Raw genomic sequence first — 26,720 nt, 5'->3', positions numbered from 1 at the left:
ATGAAGTAGTGGAGTTGCTCATGGATCGCATGGGTATTGATCATCGCACTTCTAGCATCTATCATCCAACGTCCATGGGACAAACGGAGCGGACCAACGGCCTCCTTTGTAAAACCATGGGGAAAATGGCCATAGGGAACATGAGCCAGTGGGATCAGAAGGTCACCGAAGCCGTGTGGGCTTACAACATCACTCATAAAACGTTTACAGGTCACACTCCTTTTGAGTTGGTGTACAGTACTGAGGCAGTTTTACCCTTAGAGATAGAGATTCCGGCCTTGAGATTGGTAGAAGAACAGAGGATGACAGAAGATAAACATGTAGAGGCCAGGTTGTTACAACTTGAGAGGTTAGATGAAACCCGACGCCTTGCACTACATCAAAGAGAGATCCAAAAGAATCGACAAAAGGCCCGCTTGGATGCTAAAATTCGCAAGGGATGGGAAAGACACTTTGCTGAGGGGGATGTTGTGCTATGCTTTGATAACAGATTGGACCACCAAATGGATAAGAAGTTCCTACCACTATGGACTGGTCCATACAAAGTCATCAAGGAATGTAGCAATGGGTCTGTACAAGTTCAGGAGCTGCATGAGCCATATGGCAAGAAGGTGATCAATAAGCATTATCTCAAGCCCTTCTTTGTGCGTGATGGTCCCAGGCATGGAAATGCTGTGCATTTCCTGCCTGGGGGGGGGAGCTGTTATGGATAAATTTGACCAAAGTAAAAGGCATAAATATGTGTGTGTGCTTGTATGTGTGGCAATAGTATAATAAAATATGGTGTGCATAGGGCCCAGGGTTGAGGTGGTAGGGCATGACCATGTGCCACCCTTCCACGTAAGAGGAGCCATAAGGTGTGTTATACATAATCCATGGTAGTTATATTATAAAATGTTAAGGTGGCATGGTTCCTCCATGTGCCACCCCTCCACGTAGGCGGTCCCATGCCTGCATTTAGTGAGACATGGACCAAAGACCATGGGAGAAGTAATATAAAATAGGTGGAGATGCATATTATATTGGATTATTCCCTCCATGTAGGATAGGACCCTGTGGGGGGGGGGTGTAGATAGTCCAAGAATGCAAGTTAAATAATGGGGAAAGTAGGATGAGGTGGCAAGATTCCTTGTGCCAACCCTCCACTTGTCCTCCTAGATGATTGAATGTATTATAAAATTGGGAAGAGACCAGGGGAGTATCTCAGACTTGGGATATGGGGGTTTATATATAAGGAAAAATGAGGCCAAGGGTTGTCGCTCACAATTAAGAGTGCGTAACCACCTAGCCCACATGGGAGACTTTCACACACACCATGCATGTGGGAGGATGCATTTATTGGGAGAGACCCCCTCTCTTGGCTATAAAAGGAGGGGGCTATTCCTTGATGGGACACGCTCATTCTTTGTAAAGCCACCTAGCTAGTACTTTGATTTCTTCCCCCCATCCTTCCTTTCAAATAAAGCATGACCCTCCTCCCTTGATGTCTCCATCTCTACATTCCTCGTCCCATTATGTACATGCTCCTCTTTCCCCTCTCTCTCTCCCCTTGTGCCATAGTCTCCCTCTTCATTCCCACCCCTCTTAATCCCTTTTCCCCACCCATGTTAACGCTTCTCCCCTCACATTCCCTTTTCCTATATGGCCCTCGAGCATCGCCATGCCTAGCATCTAGCCTCTTGTCTCGAATACTTTTCTAGTTAATAATACCCATGGGTTTTGATGTGTCAATGAAGGAGAGATGGGAATGGGTACTTAACAAGTTCAGCTCAAAACTGGATAAGTGGAGAGGATTTCAATCCAACTTAGTAGGAAGAAGGATGGTACCCAATCATTGCCTCTACCCCATAACCATCTTCTACTTGTCTTGATGGCATCCTAGTCAAGCGGGTCCTGATAAACTCATCGCTAAATGCAGGTCTTTTCTGTGGGGAGGCTACAACTAAATATCCAAGGTAAGATGGGATTCCTGCACATGTCCAAAGAGTGAAGGGGGGCTAGGAGCGAACAACATAATGCAGGCGATGGCGAAATTAGCAACAACATGGATTCTCAAGGTCCTTCTGAATCTGAAAATGGATTGGGCCAAGCTCCTCGCTCGTAACTTCAAACAAGTTTGTCCTGTCAAGTCAAATCGATGGAAGAACTACCTAGTTCTTTCTGTTGCCTTCTGCTCGAAACCCTACTCCACCAAAGGCAACGATCTATGGAGGTCGTTATGGAGACCACTTGAATCTATCAAAAAGCAACTGCTCTTCTCTGGCAAAGGTCCTTTCATGAAGCTCGACTCTATCTAGGCATCTGTGATACATAGAAAATCTCTACTCAACAACACTGACTTTACTAGAGCCTGCGTCTTGTCCAACAAGGGCATTCAATCTTAGGGGCAGCTATGGCATAGGAATCAGATCAGATGGAAGACCCTGCTTGAAATTCAGAGAGAATTCAAGTTGACGAACCAAGACGCTATCTTTGTTACCAACAAAATAGCTCTTTGGGAAGGAGACACTCAGTGGAAGGGTGGCTCAGTCCTAATTATGCATCAGAATTTAGCTAGATCCTCGCTCGACATCTTCTCCCTGTTCCCACTCCATTTGACTCTACTGACGAGTTGATTCCAGTTCTAAATTCCCATTGGAAACCTTTGACTCTACGCTGTATTGTAAGCGGAGATTTCACTATATTTGGGCCAAGGCAATCCCGAAGAAGATGTCGACGCTGCTTTGGTTGGCGATGCTGGAAGTTGTCTGGACAAATGCAAGAGGCCTCAGGATCGGAAAGGGGACGGCAAATGCCGATGATGCCAGGACACACAGGAATACGTATTCCACCTTTTTGTAGCTTCCCTTTAGCTAGGAAAGTCTAGAAGAGAGTCCAAATGCAACTAGGAGAGCCAGTCAACCAGAATGCAATTTTGCTGGGAGATGCATCCAAAGTCAAACAGTCATGCTAGGCACTAGTGCGAGTGCATGCATTATGGTTTGTGTGGATTGCCAGGAATGATTTTCAATTTAATGATAAGATTACTGACGCAAAATTTCTCTTTGCTGAATGGTTAGCAGGCCTCGAAGATCTATGACAATGACCTTGCGCAGTTCTTTGTTGAAATCAAGAACCACGAGCTGGAGCATCCTCAGAATTTTAATCAAGACTGCCACTCCAAGGGTTCTATTTACTATGAGATTAACTCTGAGACAGAGACTGAAGCAGCTTCGTGCTTTCTTCTTAGTTGTTATGAGATACACAATAAGTGGTTTTGTTGTGAACCATCAATGTATATCATATGAACTATTTCTAATACAAACCTTCTTTTTCTCAAAAAGATATGGAATATGGACAATGTAGACAATAATACGCAAAATTACATAATGTTTCAAAACATTGGAAATAATCAAGTCCAAACTCTACATCCAAGTGTGCCACCATATGCACATGTAGAATGGTAGATGTAGGAAACTTCTGTTTCTATTGCAGCACTTCTCTTATTGCACATCCACTATGAGTTTCATTCAATATCATGGACCACACACCTTACTAAAGGCTCATTGAATTGGACGTTTGTAAGAAAGGTGTCCATTTTAGCTAGCCATTAGGCTTGCAAGTAGGCTAACTAACATCCTACATGGCATACCTATGTACTGCTTATCGCACACCCTAATTTAGACCAGCCAACCCACCACTAATCGTTGGCTGATTTGTTCTATTGACTAACTTGTTATTACAATTTATAAGGCCCATTTTGATGGAGGTGTAGAGTTCACAAGCTCTTTGAACATGGTACTCTAATACCATTTCACAAGAAGAATTAAACCCGCAAATGCAAACAAGATGCATTTACTTCTTTTTTTTCAAGCAACCCAAACCTTAAAATTATAGGGGACTTATTCCAACAAGAACGATCATTTTCCATCGGCCCTAAATGTGGCCTTACCTCTTATGCAAAAAAAAAAATGTATCCAAAATTCTCTCTTTGAGACTTGGTTGAAATGGTTTTCAAACTTGGGCAAGTTGTAATGTATACTTGATAATGCCACCCCAATAGCATGAACTAGTAAAACTATGGTTTGCCTCTTGTCCCTTGTTCACACTGATTTGACGGCTACATAAGTATAGTAGGAATTGATTAGTCCTTACACTACAATACTGATAGGAGTTGGGAGACAAAATCCATTAAGACATCACCTTGGTAGTTAATGGTTTGGCTTATATCTAGGAACCCATGGTGCAGTGTGTTGGTCTTCCAAGTGGTGTTTTGTGCCATCCTACTTTGAAGAATACTTTTGGTAAGATTGTTGGTAAGAGCACTTTACTCCAATTCAGAAACCAATTTCAGAATCGAGCTTAACAGCTCGTTTCCCCTTCACATCAATCCTTTCCTGCTCCCACGATTTGCCAACAATCGAGGTGGCTTGCATCCTCTCCTCAATCCTTCGTCTCCTCCTCCTTCAGAATGTGCTCTCTTGAGAGAGTTGGTAGCGTCTTGGTCCTCCGTCTCACTGGCGATTCAGAGCACCGTTTCTCGCCCTCCCTCTGCTCCCAAATCCGCCAATGCCTTGCCGCGGCTGCTGCCTCCGATGCCCGTGCCCTCGTCACCACCAACGACGGGAAGTTCTTCTCCAATGGCCTTGATCTCGACTGGACTCAGTCGGAGCCCAAAACCAGGGTCCCCTTCCTTCTCAGCGAGCTTGAGAAGCTCGTCCTGGACCTCCTCAAGCTGAACATGCCAACTTATGCTGCTGTATGCGGCCACGCAGCGGCGGGTGGGCTGCTGTTTGCCATGGCTCACGATCACAGGTTTATGAGGAAGGATCGAGGGTTTTTGTACTCGAGCGCGGTTGACATTAATTTTGTGCTACCTCCTGGTTCTGCTGCGCTGCTCAGGTCGAAGGTCACCCCAAAGGTCTTCAAGGATATGATCTTACAAGGTGTCAAGTATACAGGCATCATGGCTATGGAAGCAGGTCTAATAGACTCGCTGCACGAGAACTCCTCTGAAACCCTGGAGGAAACTCTGAAAGAGGCAACAAAATTTGCAGAAAGACCATGGGAGAGATCTGCTTATGGAGGTCTCAGGCTCTCCATGTATCCTGAACTTGTTGAAAAATTGCAGCAAGAATCACATTCAGGGGGGTTTCTTTTTACAGAGTCTTCCAACAATCGCATCTAGTTCTCGCAGAAGCTATTCTAATATCTTGTGGATCCACAGATCTACCACTACTGAATATTACTGTTCTTGCCTTGCATTATGAAGGATCTTATCAGATCAAGCTTAAGCTTGCTATTTTTACACGACTATTTTATAGTAACCGATCTTCCTCACAAGCATTCTTTGCAATTTGTTTTGCTAAAACCAAACTTTGTTGGAATTTTTTCTGTAGTGTGTAAAGACTAGGTGCGACTCCCCTCTTGTGAAATGTGCAGTTTTAGCTGCTTGTAGACTGTGGTCTCTATTAAAATTGGTCGAGTTTGGAAGTTGAAGCTACGATTGTTAGTGAAACGAGAGTACAGACAGTTCAAGCATATTTCATTTGTGTGTCATCTGCTTGTAGACCGTAGTCTGTTGAAACTGATCGAGTTTTTGGAAGTTGAAGATATGATTGTTGAAGAGTAGACAGCTTTATTATATAGTCTATTGCAAAATGCTATGTGTGTCATCTTACTTGGGTAACTTGGCTTGGTGTGTCTCTTATGGTTCTCTATGTTGAAAAGAAATGAAAGAATATTGAGTGAATGCTAGTAGTCTATCTCGAATTGCGTAGCACTCTATTTATAAATTACCTCAAAAAGGATCTTTGGCTTCGAATGAAAATGGATAATAAGCAAAAATAAAGGATCCACAATCCAAAAGCTTACCTTTTAATTGCTATACCTCTTAAAACTATTTCATAGCTCTTCATTATAGAGTAAAGGAATTGGTTAGTGTGCACTTGCTAGTTGTAAAGGTGTGTGCTAGGCATCCTTTTCTCGAACTAGTACAATGCATTATGTTGTGACATATGTAGCACACTCCTTGAAACTCGCCACGCCTACCTCCGTGACTACTTTGTCGGTCTTCACCAACTCAACAAGCACACACTATCATGGCACATTACAAAGTTTGTATCATAGTAAGAACTAGGATGGGTAGGCCACCTAAGGGTATAACTAGGGTGTGTCGTAATCATAACAAAGGATGAATGCTTTAGCAAAATTGAAATTGCATTTATAAAGAATGAAATTGAAATTCTATGTAGATCAATGTATAAAATTGAAATTGCATTTATATTAATGCGTCAGTTAATTAAAGTCATGAAGTTGCATGCCAATGTTTAATACTAAAATGAAGTAGGTAAACAATAACTCGACTTTTTTACAAATTTTGAATTGTCATTACATGAGTGCGTAATTGATAATGTCAATGCATGAAAGAATGAACGTGTGATAACAAGTATTAAAATTGCATTTTAGTAACACATTAATTATTATATTACTACACGAAAATAAGTTAAGAAGAAAGAATTAACGATATGAAATGCATTATGAATGCTTGAAAGTGGACTCATCAAAATATGCTTGTCATTCACATCAGGTGGTTGTGCTTTAAGTAGTAATATTTTCTCAAACTCGCAAGGATTATTTTATGTTTTTGTAACCCTTTGAACACGATGTTGTCTCTAGTCAGGCAATGCACTGATGCTCTAAGTTATTCGCTTCCTTTTTATTTCGAGTGGATGCGGATCTCTGTTTTGAAGTGCTTATCAAATGAAATGTACCTGTGGACATCATCGACCATTTTAGTCGGTGGGTTAGTCTTGTGTCGTTTTAGATTTTTTTTGACATCTATAGTTTGGTCAATATTTTTTTTTCGATTTTCTAGACAAGTGATGGAGTAGATAAACTTCATTACCGATGTGTCATTGTTGCTTGAGATGGAAGGCTCTGTATTTGTGTTAATTGTACAAATACTTGAATAAACCATGAAAGAGCATTAAAGTAATTGTATGACAATATGAAATAAGAAAGAAGGTATTGATTTGGATAGGGTTGTAAATTCCGTAGTTGGCTTTCTGGGAGCGAGAAATATAGTCACCGATGTTCCATAGTATTGCTTTACAAAATTCGGGTCCACTTAATATGCGATCTTTTTAAATGGTTACTAGCCACCATTAACCCTATTGTACACCGTATGCATCCTTGAATTATTGCAATATGTTATCAGCTACTTGCTTGTCTAGATCGGTGAGCTCTTCGAGTTCAACAGTGAACCCAAAGTGTAGCATTCTTATGCAAAAAAATAGCTATCCCTTTGGTGTATTTTCTAGGTATTATTTGTGCTTTTGTATGAGGTAATAGCTCATCTATTGGCTCCTCTGCATCAGATATTCTTTGTGTAATATGCTTTATTAATCCATCTGTGAGATTTGTTGCTTCCTCTAGCCTATCTCTTGAGATATTGGTTGCCTTGGCTATTAGGGGATGATACCACTCATATGAATCAAATCCATAGATATATTCCTATGGTAGTATCACTACTACATTCGCTCTTCTCATTTGTTTATCGTTGAAGAAAATTTTACTTGCTTTTTTTTTGTTCTTTAGAGCACGCTCTTCTTCGTCTATTGTTTCTATCGCTTTTTTATTGAGTTCTTAGAAGAGCTACAAATAGACTGAAGCTTAGGAAAAATACTAATGCATATAGACATACCTCTTTTGTGCTGGCCATGTTCGTAAAAAGAAATATGCTTTTTGTACCTGCTTTTAAAAAAAGTTATTGTATGAATTAACTGTTAAATTTTTGCAACAAATGAATTATAGTTTTCAATTTATTTTAAAGCCCAGTTTTGAAAATTGTTTCTTAAAATGTATCTATATAGTCATAATATTATAGTATTAACACTAGATGTATTTATTATTATTGGTAAGAGGGGATGTGAGGTACAATCAATGCCTGAGGTATGGATATTACCATTTTTTAATTTTATTGTGGTGGTGGTATATAAGGCATGGACATGAAGTCAATTGGTTTTATGTTATGCAAGATACAAATATTTTGTCGACTCGTGACTCGAGAAAGCATGACGTATGTCAATCCTAGAGCAAATGATTGGCGTATGATGATCAATGCCTTGCCTTATAGTGTTACATGTGACTTGTGTCCAGTTATGGCATATACAAGTAATGTCATCTTATGGTATGATGTCTCATTCAGGACTTTACATGTGTGCTTCAAGCGTCTGAGCACAATAGGCTCACCTGTGGATGAGATATGGCATGAATCTTTGTCAATATGCATGTTGTTTCATGCCACTCGAGGCTACGAATAGTTGTTGTTTCTTCGTTGGCAACTCCTATCGTCAAATTGATGTTCTTCGTTAGCATGATTCAAGCACCAATCGCCACATGGAAATCTAGGTCCATGATATGTAAAAACAAAAGACAGCAAAGAACAAGGCATGACATTTTTTTATATGATAATATATAATATAATTAGTATAACCACATATAGAGTGGGCATGGAGGCGGCACGCTTCTTTCCCCAAAGAGTTATAATTCAAGGGAACGGGCCCGTTCCCATGCATTAATATTGAGAGCGTCGAGAATATTAGTATTTGAGATCGAGTCTCTCGAATATATAAGAGACTAACATATTCCCAGAATGTCAATGGTCATATTTGTATTGCAAGTCGAGGATTGAAATTGTTGTACGCACCCGTCACGTAGGTCTCTTGCAAAAAAGAAAAGAAGGGATATTAAAACATATTATTAGTCTAGCTTTTATGAAAAATTCATAGATGAATTACTACATGGATTGTTGTGATCCAAAGTGAATTTTAGGATACATTTATGAAAGTATGTTTTATTTAGTTTGTCATTGAGGTACACACACATATATAAATTTTATATACAAGGAATATCAAAATTTTGATTTTAGTTGTAGAATGTTTTGTGCACACGGTGTCTTATGTAGGCGAATTGCTCTGCTTCTTTAGGAAACATAATTAAAAAAATCTTTTGCCCAAAATTTGTTGTATTTTGTTTATGATTGAGGCACGCACATGTATATGATTTTTACATACAAGGAAAATCAAAATCTCCTTCTCCATATAGCACTTTAAGATAGGATGATGGGATCCACTTTGAATTTTTATTGTGGCTCTTTACTTAAGGTTGAAACTTCATCTTCCTTTTCTTTTTTACGTAAAGCTTCTTCTAATTATTGGACTCTATGACTTGTTGAAGCCGGCTTCTTTTGATGGAGGAATTGTTATTATGGTAATGAAAAATGTTGAACCTTGGAAATGTGTGATTGTGAAGAAGTTTACTCTATCAATTTAAAAGCTTAGGGTCCCTTGAAGAATCTACTAGATTCAGATGAATCACACACCTAAAGTCGCGCAAGTGACTGTTTTTAATTACCTAAAAGAGAGATGATCTGACACATAATCATATATTAGATAATGATAATGCTAACACTTTCTTCCTTCTCGAAAATTTGAACTCTTTCCTCCCATATGGCAAATTTTAATCAATTTGAGCTTACACGAAATCCTCTAGATGAGTGTCTGCGAAGCTATTCTTGTTGTCTCCTTATTACACTTTGTTGGTGGATTTCAAGACCCTTCAGTGTCCTCTTGCCATGCTCTCCTTACTACTATATGATTGAGAAGAAGGGCTGGCGGATTTCTACTTTGAAATTTTGGGGGGAAAGGGTATGAGATTTGCTACACCTGGAATCCTTTTGCGACCGAACAAAAAGGAGGGGACCACTGGATATGCAAATCTCTCTCGTGGACTCAAGGGCAGTGATGCTATCATAAGGCCTGTTGTGATGAGGAAGCAAAAGGTGAAAGGCATCACCATGGACTAGAAGAAAGAGAAGGTTAGAGTGTAAGAAAAGCATCTGGGTGAGAGAGAGAGGAAGAGGATTTCATGAGTATGGTGAGGTATAGAGAAGTCAGCATGAAGCTCATGAAGTTGCCGCCATCTTGCTACCCAAATGCTCCACCGATATGCTTTGTCAAGCATTTGTTTGTGTGCCTTCTTATTGGAATTGTTGCAACTCTTTTTTTTTCTTATGGCCCTTCTCAAAACTCTTCTCTTAAGCTACTCATCGTTGACTGTATAGCCCTTTCTTGTGGCTTCAATGCCATTTTCTTTGGGTCTTTTGAAGTAACCATCTGCCCATCCTAGCACCTATTTGCCTTTGATAGTACAAGAAAGCTACTAGAAAATGGTGTAAGTCCAATTCACTGCAAATCCTTCCACTAGACTCTGTAATCTTTGCTAAATGGTGAAAGCTCAAAAAGATTTTAGTAATGTGTGAGACACTTTGTCATTTAGAAATGATACAATTTTAAATCCAATGTAATCATCTATAAAGGTAGTGAAGTATTTGCTGTTCGTGAGAGATTTTACTAGTAATTCGCACAAATCAATATGGATTAATAGTAATGGTCTCATAGTTTTTGGGGCATGCCTTTTATATTTAGAGCTTGCAAATTTCCTAAATATTCCTCATAGATGGATAGGCGACTAGTCAAAGGAAGGTGAAAGTTGAGGGCAAGTCAATTTGGAGATATTAAATGCATTGTGGTATGGTTTAAGTGGCCTACTCTATAATAATAGAGTAGTGTACAATACGGGTGTATGTTATTGTGGGTGGCAATGTAGACTTCATGTGAAGGTATTGATGTGCATCCGAGGTAGTAGAGTCGGCCAACCTTTTGGGCAATGGACTCGATAGCTTCAACCTGTAGGTAATTTATGGAGTATAGTGCAGTGTGTGTGGTGGAATTCCATGGATTTTTATGGACTCGACCTTGCTACTAATAGAAATAAAGTTGTTCACTAGGTTAGGAACATAGCAGACAAAATTAATTATAACCATATTGCCATCTGAGAGTTCAATCAATGCAATTCCAAATCCCACACCCTATTGGACGCCATTATCTTTGAATTTGATGTCAAATGGCATAGAGAGGTGAGATAGCATGCATTCACCTTTATCAAGGATCTAGCTTGATCCAGAATCCACTTGTGAATTGGGGAGTGCACAAAAGGCTATGAAAGCATCCTCAGTTGAGGAACTCTTGGACACAATTGAGTGAGCCTCATCGTCAATCGGAGTGCTCACTTGAACCCTTCATTCTAGACCAACTGGGTGGGGCACTACATTGACACGCATCCAAGATCTGGCGACTATCTCATTTACTATCATTGCTACGACTGCTTCCACCAAGTTGCCCTCAAAACTGCACATGAGCAGGATATCATGATCATATATTGCGAAATGAGATAGCTTCCATAGGGCATTGCGATTGATGGATGAAAAGCTAACACTTGGCACAAAATTTGTATACGAGGATCAGAGTTAACGAAGTTGTTACCCGTTGTAGGTATCGAACCTGAAGCCGTCTAGCCAAGAGGCATAATTCAAGGCATTCTTCCACCGATCGATACTATCTTGGCTGTGCTTGCCTTTGCAATTAATATTGAGGTGAGCCTTGAATGCCTTTGCAAAATCTCCGTTTTCATTCTGAAGTTCTTCTGCTGAGACTTCGTGCAAATCTTCTGATTTCACGTCAAAGAACACCGGGATAATCACGTGGTCATTGGAGAACGAGCAACTTCCCATGGCTTCCACAAGCTCATCTAGGCACCAATGAGAAGCAACATAATCTTTACTGAATATGGCCACAAAAACGGTTGCTACGCGAGAGGCTTCCAACATTTCAGGACAAACGTTCCCTCCTTTGGGAAGCTCCTCTGCGTCAAGAAACGCTGTGATCCCACGTTGCTTGAGACTGACGTAGAGATGATTGGCAAATCCACGCTTCATTAGCAAGCCACGATGGTTAATGAACACTTGATGCGTACCAATAACCTGGGTTGATTTAGGCATGCTCATGGCAGAAGAACTTGCCATTGGAATGGTGATTCAGTTCCCTCACAGAGAACTAGGCTAAGATTCTGAGCGAAACTCAAAAGCTCGAGAGAAACAAGACGAGGATGAGATGTGATCCAGAAGTGCTTGGAGTGGAGAGTGGGGGTGTGATACAGATTTATGGTGTCGAGACGTGATACAAGGCACTCACAGACGGCACATGTGTGGCATTAAAGGAGCAGAGAAACCATCGCAGTGCGCACAAAGCTCACACACATGTAGTGTCGATCATTTTGGGCAGTGAAATGAGGACGTAGATGGCAAAGGAAGGAGCAGATTCACATAGAAAGCTCTGCCTTAGAAAAGCAGACTCCTCGTTGGTGTAACAAGGTGAATGATATTCAATCATTCATAAGGCCTGCCCAAGATCAAAAAAGTAAACAAAAAGGAATACAATGAAAATTGTGTGAAGGAAGAGGAGATAAAAGGGAGGGAGAGAGAGAGAAGAAAGGTGGAGATTGTGTGTAAGAAGACTTGAGGAAATAAAGAAGGGAAGAGAGAGAGAGAGAGAGAGAGAGAGAGAGAGAGAGAGAGAGGTGAGAGAGAGAGAAAGTCAACCACTTTAAAGTCTGCATTGAAGTCCAATGAAGAAGAGCCAATAGGAAAAGTGCACTTCTGGAAATTCAAGAAATGCCTAATTTTTACTTTTCCAAAATCTCATGGTTGCTAAGGCTATCGTGAGGGCACACCAAAAAGTAAACAAAAAGGAATCCACTGAAAATTGTGTGAAGGAAGAGGAGATAAAGGGGGGGGAGAGAGAGAGAAGAAAGGTGGAGATCGTGTGTAAGAAGACTTAAGGAGATAAAGAAGGGAAGAAAGAGAGAGAGAGAGAGAGAGAGAGAGAGAGAGAGAGAGAGAGAGAGAGAGAAAGTCAAACACTTTAAAGTCTGCATTCAAGTGCATTCAAGTCCAATGAAGAAGAGCCAATAGGAAAAATGCACTTCCAGAAATTCAAGAAATGCCAAATTTTTGCTTTGCCAAAATCTCATGGTTGCTAAGGCTACCCTGAGGGTGGACCAAAAATGCAAATCTGGAGTACCATTTTTTTGATTGATGCCCAGCTTTCAATTACCCAACTCAGGCTTCACTTTCAGCACATCGATGTCCTTTTACTTACTTTCAAGATGGAAAGTTCATGGCACTTGCACAAACACGTTTCATGGCTCTCACCCAAGACTTTTCTTGCCCAGCTTTCAATTATGGTAGGTGGTAGCTCAAGCATGGCACCGCCCAAAGACTTTTCATGGCACTGACCCAAGACTTTTCATCACACTGTCCAAGACTTTTCATGGCACTTGCACAAAGCATTTACATTGGACCATGGGCCCTACATGTCCTCCAACTAAGGGGGAGCTAGGGCACAAGCACATTTACAAACGGGCACTAGACAAACACATAAATCTTTAAAATCAAGCAAATCAGAAGTGGCCATGTGGTTATTATCTACTCTTGACCGCCTCCAATTTTTTTTACCACCCAAGAGAAATCCTCTTCCCAAACTTTATTGGGATGCCACATAAGCATGTCCTCGCCCATTTGTGAAACCATTTGAGGGTGGACAATCGAAGTGACAGCATGCTATTCGTGGATGTCATCTCTGCTGGGATGCCCGTGCCCATTTGTGAATCCTACCTTAGTAGCAAGAATAGGACTAGAGCAATCCAAAATCTTAGCCAGGATTGGACCATAAAAATCATATAAATGCTGGTATTTGCAAATAAAACACCAAATTCTTGCCCTTAAAATTAAAGGCAACCTGAAATCCGAACCGGGATTTCTCAATTTCAACCGCTATTTTTACACTACAAGCCGATTTTTGTGAGCATCGGGGACCAAGGCAAGGTGCCCCTAGATAAAGCCAAACGGGCGCCTACTTAGCAAGGCAATGGCCCATCATACAAATCCTGTCCTCGCAAGGTCAATTAGGGTGCCCCTCGGTAAAGAAAAATGAGTGATTGACATGGTAAAGCTCATTGAGGATTAGGGAAAGACTTTTGGTGGTGGAAGGGGTGGTACAAGTCTCTTGACAACTTAGTTAAAAATGCCCACTTGAGAATTGTCTAATGCCTTTACTAGCCGAAGTGGATCGTCCCACTCAAGTGTCCTTAACAACCCAAGGTTTAATGTCAAATGAATGTCAAATTTTAGAAATACCTTCAAATTTACTTGGAAATTTCAAGGCATTTTAATTTTAAAAGATGCCTTAAAGTTTTCAACTTCAAGGTTTTTGTATCTATTATGAAAAATATTTTCTATGAGCACCTTTGATGGACACAACCAAGCAAACCACCCTTTAAAAAAAAAAATAATAATTAAAATAAAGTTAGCCTTCTCTGTTGAGTGGCGAATGGCTCACCTTCTCTGTTGAGTGCTGTGGACCACCAAATGGACTCGTAGAGGCTACCATCACCTCTAAGCCCTTTCCTCCCTCTCCAGTTGCATAGATGCACACACTCCTTCCATGCTTGAACCATTTCGGTGATAAGGTCGGACCTGACGATCTTGATGGGAAACATCGAGAAGAGTTTGACGTACCAACCCATGCCGCGCCATTGCCCCGCTCCCTTGCTTCTGTTAGACTTCATGAACTCCTTGGTGATCTCCACCCACGGCGTCTGCCCAGCGAAGAGGTTCACCATCCACTTCCCTAGCAGAGCAATGTTCCTAAGTCGGACGTCCGGGAGGCCAATACCTCCTAGGATCTTGGGGGCCTTCATGGGTTCCCATGGGATATAATGCATCTTCCTTCTCCCCTCCTCTTCCGCCCACAGAAAGCCCCTAAACAATGCCTTGATCTCTAGCCATTGGGTTTTTTTGAATCTCCACATAGAGGCCACATAGGTTGTTGTAGCAGCCAGGATGTGCTGGACCACCAAGCTGCGTGCATTCCAGCTCAGGCATAACCCGCTCCATTTTCTTAATTTCTCTTTGATTTTACTTTTGAACCAATCGAATCTCTGTCGATTGGTAACCCTACCCCCAACGGCGTGCCTAGGTACCTGATTATTTGCCCTCTGGGTATCATTTGGACCCCTAGTCCTTTCACCGACTCCTCTGGTGGGTAAGGATTCATTCTAATCAAGAAGGTCTTCAACCAGCTGCATCGGGAGCTCGAGGCTTTGCAGAACATGGCCTTTGATTCTACCTGTGCCGCAACTTCTTGCTTCAACATATGAATCAGGGGGACAGTATAGATAACAAAGAGTAGGGGCGCCAATGGACAACCTTGCCTGATCGATTTGCTCAGGCCGAATTTGCCCACCGCTTTGCCATTAATACAAAGAACTGCAGCAGCATTGCCAAAGAGACAACTAACCTTACGAATGAACTCCGGCCCTCGAACCCCAGTTTCTCCAGCACTAGCAAGATGAAGTCCCACTTGACTCGGTCATAAGCTGTCAAGCTTGATGCCAAACAAGAGGATATTTTGACCGAAGGACGAGGCATGGTCAATGGTTGCGGCTACATTCAATATGTTTTCGTAGATGTCATGACCTTTGAAGAACCCGTTCTACTCTTTATCCACCACCCCGCAGCAAACTTCTATTATCCTGATCGCCAGTGCTTTAGTGATTACCTTATAGGCGGTACTCAGCATTGTGATTGGCCGCTAGTCCCCCACATTGAGTCTGCACTGTCATTTTGGAAATAGCTTCATGAGACCCGAGTTCACGTCTTCCAAAAGGGTACCTTGGATGACAGCTGAGTTCGCCATGTTGGTGAGGTCTTGATGGATGAGGTCCCAAAAGGCTCTGTAGAACTCGACCGTGAGCCCGTCTGGACCCGAGGCTTTATCGGCTACCAGGGTATTTAAAGCTTCCTCTAGTTCTTTTGTGCTAAAGGGCCACCCAATGTGATTTCTTTGGTACTCCGACACCCGTGGTGAGATCCCTTCCATTAACTGTTCCATGCAGGCACGCCAACCGTCATCCTGAATGGCCTACTCGCCACAATTTCACTCAGGCCCTGCCTACTCGCCACAATTTCACTCAGGCCCTGTCGGAATACCTCCGCTATCTGCCAGATGTCGGTCACAACCTCCCCGTCAGCATTACCTTATCTATGGACTCTCTTTGTTGATTTCGCTTCAGGGCTTTAAAGAAGGTTTTAGAGGGACAGTCCCCTACCCGCAGCCATAGTTGATGGCTCCTGATTCGTGCCTTCTCTGCTTCATTAAGCTCCTAATCATGCATCACGATCTCCACTCCGGCTTGCAGAGTTGCTATGATCTGGTCTTTTGGGCTGTCAGTAGCTGCAGCCCTCAGAGCCTCCCTGGCAATTGTCAAGGAGGCTTTTCGCCATTGGCCGTTGTCCTTGAGAGCACGATATGCCTCCTTCGATTTAGATACTACCTTGTGGATAGCTAGGTCCCAATTTTGGCAAGGGTCTAGGCTTCCTAGCTCGGCCGGTCAATCCTTCTAGCACTTATGAATGCTCCGGCAAAACTCCCTGGACTCGAGCAGATGCTTATCGAACTTGAAGGGTATGTCTCTGGGTCTATCAACTTGACACGGCACCGAGAACTTCCAAGACACTGGAACATGATCAGAGAGGGCGGTGGAGATAATGCATCCCCCTGAGAACAGTCCTCTCATCCACTAGCCTTCGCTCGACGTGTAGATTCTGTCTAGGCGGCCCGCCCTGAAGTTCTAACCCAATCTTCGATTGTTTCAGGTGAATTCGGGCTTCATTTCCGGAGTCAGGTCACAAACATCCACTAGAGCGGCTTCCATAGTCATCTCTTCCCATGCCTCCGATTCTCCCCCTGTAATCACTGCACCAAGGTGAGACCCCGGTCCTAGAGCGACTCGGTATAGTTCCAATTGCCACCAAGGAGCCGGTGATCATCCTTCACTTTGTTTTTCAACACCCACTAGAGTTGGGATCTCTCTTGGGCCGAGTTCGGGACATAGATGCTACCTACATTGAAGGAGAACCCATCTTTACACATCCTTACCCTAATTACCCCACCCTCCTACCCCCTAAGGATCTCCCGAGGGTGAAGCAATCTATGGACAATTGCAGCCTCCCCTCCCCTCCCTCTACTTGAGCAATTGACATAACAAACAAATCCTAATTGCTCGAACGCAATCCACCAGCCATCCTTGCACCCACATTTGATTTTTTGCAGCATAATTATGTTTGGCTTGCACCTCCAAATAACGTCCAGCATCCCTTCTGTTTGGATTTGCTATAGTAGCCTCTAACATTCCAACAAAGCATGTTGATCCCCGCGACAACCTCCTTACGTGGACTTCCGTCCCTGTTGATCCGATTAGTGGGTGAGGGCCTTATACGCATCCTTGAGGAAATTGAATCTGTTTTCCCTGCTTGTCGACGAAGCGCCTCTTGCAGCATCCTTGATCCTTTTCCAGAGTCCCTTGTGCAACACTCGGGTTGTGCCATACCATGGATGCTTATATCGAAGCTATACTTTTATATTAATATAAAATATTGGCGAAAGTTTGTCAAGCTAGTTTTTTTAGTTTCACAATAACGACAAAACACAGTACAATTTTATATATTTTAATCTGAGTTTCTAAATAAAATATGTAAATCTTGGCGAAACTTTTAGAATTTTTGCAAAAAAGTTTCAAATCTTGGCGAATGTTTCAAATTTTTATTTTTATTAGGGCATATAAACTTTCAATGCCAATACTAAAGTTTCACTTCTTAACGAAACTAACATGAAAAAATCATCCATGTGCCATACCCTTTTTCATGCTGCGTAGGCTTCTCCTCAAGGGCTCTTTTTCAATGATAGGCATCTGGAAGCTACTCCTTGTCTTCACCATTGTTCTAGGGGAGTGGCTCTTCTTGCATGTCCGATTTCTCCATAGGGGGTGTTGAGCTCTCTTTCCCTATGTCTTTCCCATCGCGACTGGAGTGTTCCTGTACCATTGACTCATGCGAGGGCACTGAATCACACACTTCCTTACAAGGAGATGCCTTACCTTTCTTTCCGACAAGTTGCCATTGATCTCAATGGGGGGAGGATATAACCTTTATCTTGCCATTGATCTCGATGGGGGGAGGATATAACGTCCAAGCAAACCACCCTTATGGGTGTTGGGCCCCTTTCCCTTCACCATCCACACTAGCCATAGAGCCTACGCAATGATCATTACTTTACCTTTGGCCATAGCCCAAGACACAAATTAAGACTCCATTATCCTTGAATGCTACTCTTAATACCTATTCATTTATTTTGGACTAATATGCTCTTCAAAATAAATTGTATAATTACTTTTGAATACAAATTAAGAAAAGAGGATCCTCTAAATTTTAAAAAAATATCTAAAAATTTAAGTTTAAAGCAAATACAAGAAAAATTATAATAGAAAAACGATCTTAAAACTAAAATTTTTTTGAGAGGGTTATCAAATAGAGTAAAATTACAAAAGGAGTTGATGACATTACATAAGATTAATTTATCAAGAGAGTCATATAAAATCTCCAAGACTTAATAATGGTATGAATAAACACCTTACAACATTTCAAAAAGGACCATGATTTATATCCTCTGTGTTAGAAGCCACTTGTCTTATGCTTGCCTATAAAATTGTCCTCATTTAGAACATATTTCTTAAATATTGTCAAGGAATGAGCAATTCTTCTCTGCAACTCATTTTGTCTTCATACAATGGATGCGGCTTCATCATAAGGATGTGGCCAAAAGCATGTGCTAGTCAGAAAAGTGCAATCAATCTACTTAATTGGAGTCCCATTCGCATCCTTGAAACCTTTTATTCTTTGGAGCTCTTCCTTCTCTTGGAGCTTATGAGCACACAAATTATGGTGTTAATGGTTCATGTGCTCACTTGCGCTCCTTGCAAGCTCTTTGTCATTGAGTAACACTCTAATATACTCATCATACCTTGCTCCAATTGAGATATTATTGAGAAAAGCTCCCTTTCAAATATGAAGTAATATGAGTGCAAAAGCAATATGAAGTGCACATAAACTATAAGGTGAGATCAAAGTAGTAGCAACTAGAAGGAAGGCTATAAGGTGAGAGTAATTATAACATGATGAGAATGATTTGCCAAAGATGTGTAAACTCTGAAGAGAGTAAAAGAATACAAGAATGAAGCAAAAATGAAGTAATTATGGAGTAAATAAGGAAGTGCTTCCCTAATGACTAGGAGATGAGAATGCTCTACATACCAAGTTGCGGGTGAAAAATAAAAGCTATTAAGTTGATCAAGTTTCCCTTTTTTTTTCCTGGTTTGTGGTGAGTGGCAAGCACCCCCAACGTGGTCGTAGCATCATGGTGAGGGGTGCATGGTTGACACACGGAGTGTGCATGGGTCAAGAGTCTCATTGAAGAGACCTTGTTGTGACCCCCCTAGGTGTGAGGCCTTAAAGTGTGAGGATATGAGTGGACAAGGGGGAGCTAGGGCACAAGCACATTTACAAACGGGCGCCAGACAAACACATAAATCTTTAAAATCAAGCAAATCAGAAGTGGCCATGTGGTTATCATCTACTCTTGACCGCCTCCAATTTTTTTTACCGCCCAAGAGAAATGCTCTGCCTAAACTTTATTGGGATGCCACATAAGCATGTCCGTGCCCATTTGTGAAACCATTTGAGGGCAGACAATCAAAATGACAGCATGCTATTCGTGGATGTCATCTTTGCTGGGATGCCCACGCCCGTTTGTGAATCCTACCTTAGCAGCAAAAATAGGACTAGGGCAATCCAAAATCTTAGCTAGGATTGGACCATAAAAATCATATAAATGCTGGTATTTACAAATAAAACACCAAATTCTCTCCCTTAAAATTAAAGGCAACTTGAAATCCAAAGCAGGATTTCTCAATTTCAGCAACTATTTTTACACTACAAGACGATTTCTGTGAGCACCGAAGCAAGGCAAGGTGCCCCTAGATAGAGCCAAACGAGCGCCTACTTAGCAAGGTGATGGCCTAGCGTATGAATCTTGTCCTCACAAGTTCAATTAGGGTGCCTCTCGATAAACAAAAATGCATGATTGACATGGTAAAGCTCGTTGAGGATTTGGGAAATACTTTTGGTGGTGGAAGGGGGTGTACAAGTCTCTTCACAACATAGTTAAAAATGCCCACTTGAGAAGTGTCTGATGCCTTTACTAGCCGAATTTGATGGTCCCATTCAAGTGTCCTTAACAACCCAAGGTTTAATTTCAAATGAATGTCGAATTTTAGAAATTGATCTTTAAATTTACTTGCAAATTTCAAGGCATTTTAGTTTTAAAAGATGCCTTAAGTTTTCAACTCCAAGGTTTTTGTGTCTATTATGAAAAATGTTTTCTATGAGCACCTTTGATCGATACAACCAAGCAAACCACCCTTACGGGTGTTGGGACCCTTTCCCTTCACCATCCACACTAGCCATAGAACCTACCCAATGATCATTACTTTACCTTTGGCCATAGCCCTTTTAAAGCAACGAGGAGAGATGCTAAAAAAGAAACATATATAGCAAATGCCGCTATTAATATGTTGGGTGACAAAGTATAGCATTTTAACCCACATTTATAATTTAAGAAACCTAGGTTTCTCAACACATAGTTGAAAACAAGAGATCGCTGTATAAAATTATGAGAAAAGAGGTGAAAACAAGTGCCAAAGTTGTCTTGGAGAGACATCCATGTAAATCTTTATGATTCACGCCCTTTCACTTTCCAGAGCAAAGTTTAGATATCTAAAGATCTACGATTGATCTTACCCTACCCCAAGACTTTCATGACACCGACACTAGGATTCACACATAATGATAGTTTTATCATTTTAAATGACAATGTGTAGTTTACTTTTAACCAGAAGTTCAACATATCACTTAGGCCCCATAATGAGTCCCCACCATGTTGCTCATTATTGTCTAAGCCAAATAACTTGTTTTCACTCGTTCTTGAAAAAGGAGAGACCACGATGGACTTAAATCAACATTATCCTTGAGTCTATATTAGCTTTTGAGTCTTATTGTCCAACCCAAGATACAAATTAAGACTCCATTATCCTTGAATGCTACTCTTGATACCTATTTCATTTATTTTGGACTAATTTGCTCTTCAAAATAAATTGTATAATTGCTTTTCAATAAAAATTAAGAAAAGAGGATCCTCTAAAATTAAAAAAAATATCTAAAAATTTAAGGCTAAAGCAAATACAAGAAAATTTATAATAGAAAAGCGATCTTAAAACTAAAAAAATTTTGAAAGATCTTTTTATCTAATAGAAGTAAACTTACAAAAGGAGTTGATGACATTACATAAGATTAATTTACCAGGAGAGTCATATAAAATCTCCAAGACTTAATAATGGTATTAATAAACACCTTACGACATTTCAAAAAGCATCATGATTCATATCCTCTATGTTAAAAGCCACTTGTCTTATGCTTGCCCATAAAATTGTCATCATTTAGAACATATTTCTTAAATATTGTTAAGGAATGAACATAATTCTTCTCTGTAAATCATTTTGTCTTCATACAATGGATGCGGCTTGATCATAAGGATGTGACCAAAAGCATGTGTTAGCCAGAAAAGTGCGATCAATCTACTTAATTGAAGTCCCGTTCGAGTCCTTGAAACATTTTATTCTTTGGAGCTCTTCCTTCTCTTGGTGCTTATGAGCACACAAAAATTATGGTGTTAATGCATCATAAAAAAGCTGTCTTCGAGAGTATAATGCTCATGACGCTGACTATCAAACAACTAGTCATAAATCCTTGAGAAATCCTCATCCTGAGCATACTGGTCCTTCATTACATCCAACCCATTGTGGTAGGCAATGGTTACTATGGAAACCTGAGGTCCTTGATAATGCATCAGTCGCTACATTCTTTTTACCCTCCACATGCACTATCTAGAAGTGAAAAATCGATGAGGAATTGGACCAATGCATATGCTTCTCAAATAACTTTGTTTGAGTGGGAAACATATCAAAGACTGATGATCTATTTGCACTATGAAATCAAACCCAAGTAAATAGTGCTTCCATGTAAGAAGGGCATGAATTATAGCTAGCAATTCCTTCTCATAGATTCCCAGATGTCTTTCATCATCTTGTAAAATCCTACTCTCATAGGCCACCACCCATCCATCCTGCATAACGACGGGCTCCAAGGCCATTCTTTCCAACATGCATCTGCTTGGACAGCAAAAGCTTTTTGAAGATCTGGCAAGATCAATACTGGATCCAAAGTAAGCTTTTCCTTTAGCATCTCAAATACTGCAATTTGATTTTTAGCCCATATAAAAGATGCTCTCTTCTTTTGCATTGCATAGACGAGTGAAGCAATTTCAGCAAAGTGGTGTATGAACCGCCTGTAGTACGAGCATAAGCCCAAAAGCTTCGTACTTAATGCAAGTTTTTCAGCTGTGGCCAATAATAGATTGCTTCCATCTTAGTAGGGTCCATGCGCACTCCATCTTTGGAGATAATGTGTCCCAAAAAGTGAATCTCAAGCATAAAGAATTCACTCTTCTCTGCATTTATGACCAGCCTATGTTTGCTGAGTTCTGCAAATACTATTGTGAATGCTTCTTATGCTCTACCTCATCTTTTGAGTACAAGATCATATCATCATAGAAAGTGCCCATAAAAGATTTGTGCTCCCGAAAGATTATGTCCATCATCCAGTTAAAGTTGGCAGGAACATTCATAAGCCCAAATGGCATGATTAATCAAAGCTGGTCTTGAAAGCTGTCTTGGACACATCCTCTAGACGAATGCGTATCTAATGAGACCCACTCTTCATATCTATGTGGCTGAAGATAGTGGATCCCTCCAATCTATCCCATATATCATCTATTCTTGGAATGGGGAATCAATTATCTTCAATGCACGATAGTCAATGAACATTCTCCATGTACCATCCTTTTTCTACACTAACAGCACTGGTGAATAGTAAGGAGATGAATTGGGCTGAATTAGCCCCTTCTCTAAAAGATCCCTCACATAGCTCATGATCTCTTTCTGCTCGGATGCACTCACCCTATATGGTGGCTGGTTTGGTGGACTACTCTCTGGCACTATATCAATCCCATGATCCTCAAGCCTCTCAGGTGGAAGTTCCCCTAGCAATGAGTCAAATAAACACTCTTTAAACTGATTAAGAAAATCCGTCCGCTCTTTATCCAGCTTAGAGACAACAAATTGTGGATTGTCAGACTTAGTATCCTTTGCAAAACTGAATACGCATATATATGGTGTTTCATTACTAAGAAAATAGCTGAAGCACATACAACAAGGACTGACTCTCCCTCTTCTTCCTCTTCTTTCATCGACTGTCGAGATAGGCACCCTTCAATCAGAGGAGCCAATCTTGGCTCCATCTCTAATTCATTAAAATATACAAGAAGACCACAATGATGCTTTCCTACCCCACCCAACCTGACAATTGGATAGAGCAGCCACACTATTATGGATGCCTCAAACTAGATTGAAGACATATACTGTTTCCATCCTAAGTTTTTGCAAAAATATGTTAAGAGGCCATTGTATGAATTATAGGTTCATTGAAAAGGATTTGGTGTATGTTACGTTTCAGCATATGACATTTCACATGATGAAGGGTTCATTGCAATGAATTTTAAATGCCTAGAAGGACAAGATAAAAAATGGTTCCCATCCTCTCTTAACGGGTCAGATTATAGATCTCGTCAAAATGCTCTCATAATTGCAATTACACCGAAGCTAACATTACTCCTAAATATAATTTATTATGAGGATCATGGAATACCTATGATCCTTCCATAACCAGACACTTCAAAATTGTCAAACAAAACTTGCAACACATTCATTAGAGGTCGATTGCTTTGGTAGTTTAGTCATCCCATGTCCTAGCTAGTCACTAGTGAGGATCTAGTTTGTTGCAAAGCGTTGCATGGTCGGCTTTGAGCTATAGGATCTCATTGTAGGAGCTTGTTGTATAGAGGCTTGCTGGCATCAATTCTGTTGGTGATGGCATGTTGTTGAAGGCACTACTTAGAGGCCTCGGAGCTCAAGTAGTCATGTTTGCATGGCAATAGGAGTCACAGTTTTCTCACCTCTAGAAAATGAACCTTCCAGCAACACTCAAATCTCTCAAGGAAACTATGAATTGTTCAAAGAATGAACACCACTACTCATAAGAGAATATCTTGAGTTCCATGTAACCGAATCAAAAGATTTTTAATCTGAAATGGAGATGGAGAAGAGCTCTACAAGATGAGCTTGAGATGTGCTTAAGGTGCCTCAAAGAGAGGGCTTGTGCCTTTTTCATCAAGGGATTAATGCCTTGATGAGGGCAAGGGCTTGCTCTCTCTCTAATGGAAAATATCTCTCAATGGAGGATGCCTCATGGAAGGAGCGCTTGACTATCATGAAGGGAGTGGGAGCACCATCAGCTTTTATACCATGATAGCAAAAGTGAGAGAGGGCAGTGCACACAATATTACTAACTGTACACTATTTTTTATCTTAAAATGACATTTCAACATATGACATTTCACATGATGACATTTCATCATGATGTAGGATTCATTGCAATGAATTTTAAATGCCTAGAAGGACAAGATCAAAAATGGTTCCCATCCTCTCTTAAAGGGTCAGATTATAGATCTCGTCAAAATGCTTTCATAAATGCATTTACAGCAAAGCTAACATTACTCCTAAATATAATTTATTATGAGGATCATAGAATACCTATGATCCTTCCATAACCAGACACTTCGAAATTGTCAAACAGAACTTGCAACACATTCATTAGAGGTCGATTGCTTTGGTAGTTTATCCATCCCGTGTCCTAGCTAGTCACTGGCGAGGAGCTAGTTTGTTGCAGAGCGTTGCACGGGCGGCTTTGAGCTATAGGATCTCATCATAGGAGCTTGTTGTATAGAGGCTTGCCGGCATCAATTCTGTTGGTGATGGCATGTTGTTGAAGGCACTACTTAGAGGCCTCGGAGCTCAAGTAGTCATGTTTGCATGGCAATAGGAGTCACAGTTTTCTCACCTCTAGAAAATGAACCTTCCAGCAACACTCAAATCTCAAAAGGAAACTATGAATCGTTCAAAGAATGAACACCACCACTCAGAAGAGAATATCTTGAGTTCCATGTAACTGAATCAAAAGATTTTTAATCCGAAATGGAGATGAAGAAGAGCTCTACAAGATGAGCTTGAGATGTGCTTAAGGTGCCTCAAAGAGAGGGCTTGTGCCTTTTTCATGAAGGGATTAATGCCTTGATGAGGGCAAGGGCTTGCTCTCTCTCTAACGGAAAATATATCTCAATGGAGGATGCCTCATGGAAGGAGGGCTTGACACTCATGAAGGGAGTGGGAGCACCATCAGCTTTGATACCATGATAGCAAAAGTGAGAGAGGGTAGTGCACACAATATTACTAAGTGTACACTATTTTTTATTTTAAAATGAACATGAAGATATACATGTGAACCCCTTAGGGTTAGGGTTAAGGTTCGCCCCTATGCCCTATCTAGATGGTACAATTTACACCATCCTTAACAATGCATACTAGGGAATAGATGGTAGGGTCATTTTGGTTGTCTGTTAACACTACTCTCATGGGTTCATGAGTGGTTTTGGTTGTTTTCTAGTTGCTCATGGTGAATGAAGGTGAGACGAGGGTCCTCTTGTCCGAAAGGATTGTTAAGGGTCGATTTGGAGGACTTGTGTTTCCAGTATGGAATGTTCTATACAAGTCCATCTGCGTGAATGTCGTCAGGAATGTGGTTATGTTTGTATACCTCTTCTTTGCAATTCGAGTGCGATATGAAATGGTTTGGGGTTAACTGTTGTTTCGTGCAACGACCATCTAGACAATGACGTGTTTGCATGATATTTCCTTGGGTTAGGATTTGTTATTATTCATGGCGAAAGGTGATGGACTGTTGCGCAAATTCGTGTGACCATCGCATGAATTTGTGTGACCATTGTGGTTTCTATCGCTGCCTGTATGCTTGTGATCGACTGCATTTCAGGCTTTGTCAATTGCTATAGCTGACTTGTATGTGGACTTTTGGATATTGGTTTGGAGTGGTGAGAGTAGCCACATCTGTGCTCTGGTCAGGGGTGAAAATTTATTTGCAGTGTAGTCAGATGTGTGATAATGGTCACTTGTGGCGTAGTCAGATGAGTGTTTTGGTCTTGCACAAATAGTTTCTTCTTATGTGCAGTCAGGACTTCTTTCCAAAGCTTTTGATATTACATCCGCATTTCGTCTTGTGTGCATATGGTGTGGAGGATGCTTTGTATGCATGTGGCATTTGCATATAAGAACTCCCACATTTTGCATTAAAAAATGTAAGCAAACTTATTAATTCAATTCCAACTTTATAATTGGATGATAATAACAAGCCCCAACACCAACAAGTTTTATTTTTGAGTTGAATGCTTTTGTTTATAGATTCATAATTAATGAAAACTTAAATGTGAGCAAACGAACGAGTCAAATGCTTTTGTTTATACATTGATAATTAATGAAAGCTTAAAAATGAGCAAACAAAGTAGGTTGAAATGTCATAATAAACCATAAATTAAACCTGCAATACCACTATATCCCACTTTTTTTATGTGCAAGAGATTAGGTAGATACAATAAGCAAATTTGCATAGTTGTCATGAAGTAATATATGTGAAACCTATTTTCCTTTGATTTTCCAAAAATGTTTTAACCAAAAATCCTTTCTTGAAAACAGATGCCATTGTTCTAGAGGGAAAGAGAACAATGTCATTGCAAATGAACCCTCTCCCATAACTAGTCATGTTGATAGCCCCTCTACCTTGAGTGGAGTTACATCCTTATTAA

The 26,720-nt window shown here is 40.7% G+C and overlaps 1 protein-coding gene and 1 pseudogene across 1 annotated transcript; one reads left to right on the top strand and one right to left on the bottom strand.

Moving 5' to 3' along the window:
* The first annotated feature begins 4,304 nt into the window (after positions 1-4,304).
* LOC147885591 (enoyl-CoA delta isomerase 1, peroxisomal pseudogene) lies at positions 4,305-5,329 on the top strand (annotated as a pseudogene).
* Positions 5,330-11,122: 5,793 nt separating this feature from the next.
* LOC147885590 (toll/interleukin-1 receptor-like protein) lies at positions 11,123-11,887 on the bottom strand. The gene is made up of 2 exons (XM_087396157.1): positions 11,385-11,887; positions 11,123-11,231 (listed from the first exon to the last, which is right to left on the bottom strand). Exons 1-2 carry the CDS (start codon positions 11,885-11,887, stop codon positions 11,123-11,125), a joined length of 612 nt encoding a protein of 203 aa, XP_087252283.1.
* Between the last annotated feature and the right edge of the window lie 14,833 nt (positions 11,888-26,720).

Source organism: Dipteris shenzhenensis, chromosome 25 (assembly GCF_047967505.1).
Source record: "Dipteris shenzhenensis isolate YYH24624 ecotype China chromosome 25, Dip_SZ_1.0, whole genome shotgun sequence".
In the NCBI taxonomy this organism is placed as follows: Eukaryota; Viridiplantae; Streptophyta; class Polypodiopsida; order Gleicheniales; family Dipteridaceae; genus Dipteris; species Dipteris shenzhenensis.
This window is presented reverse-complemented; position numbering and strand designations above follow the sequence as displayed.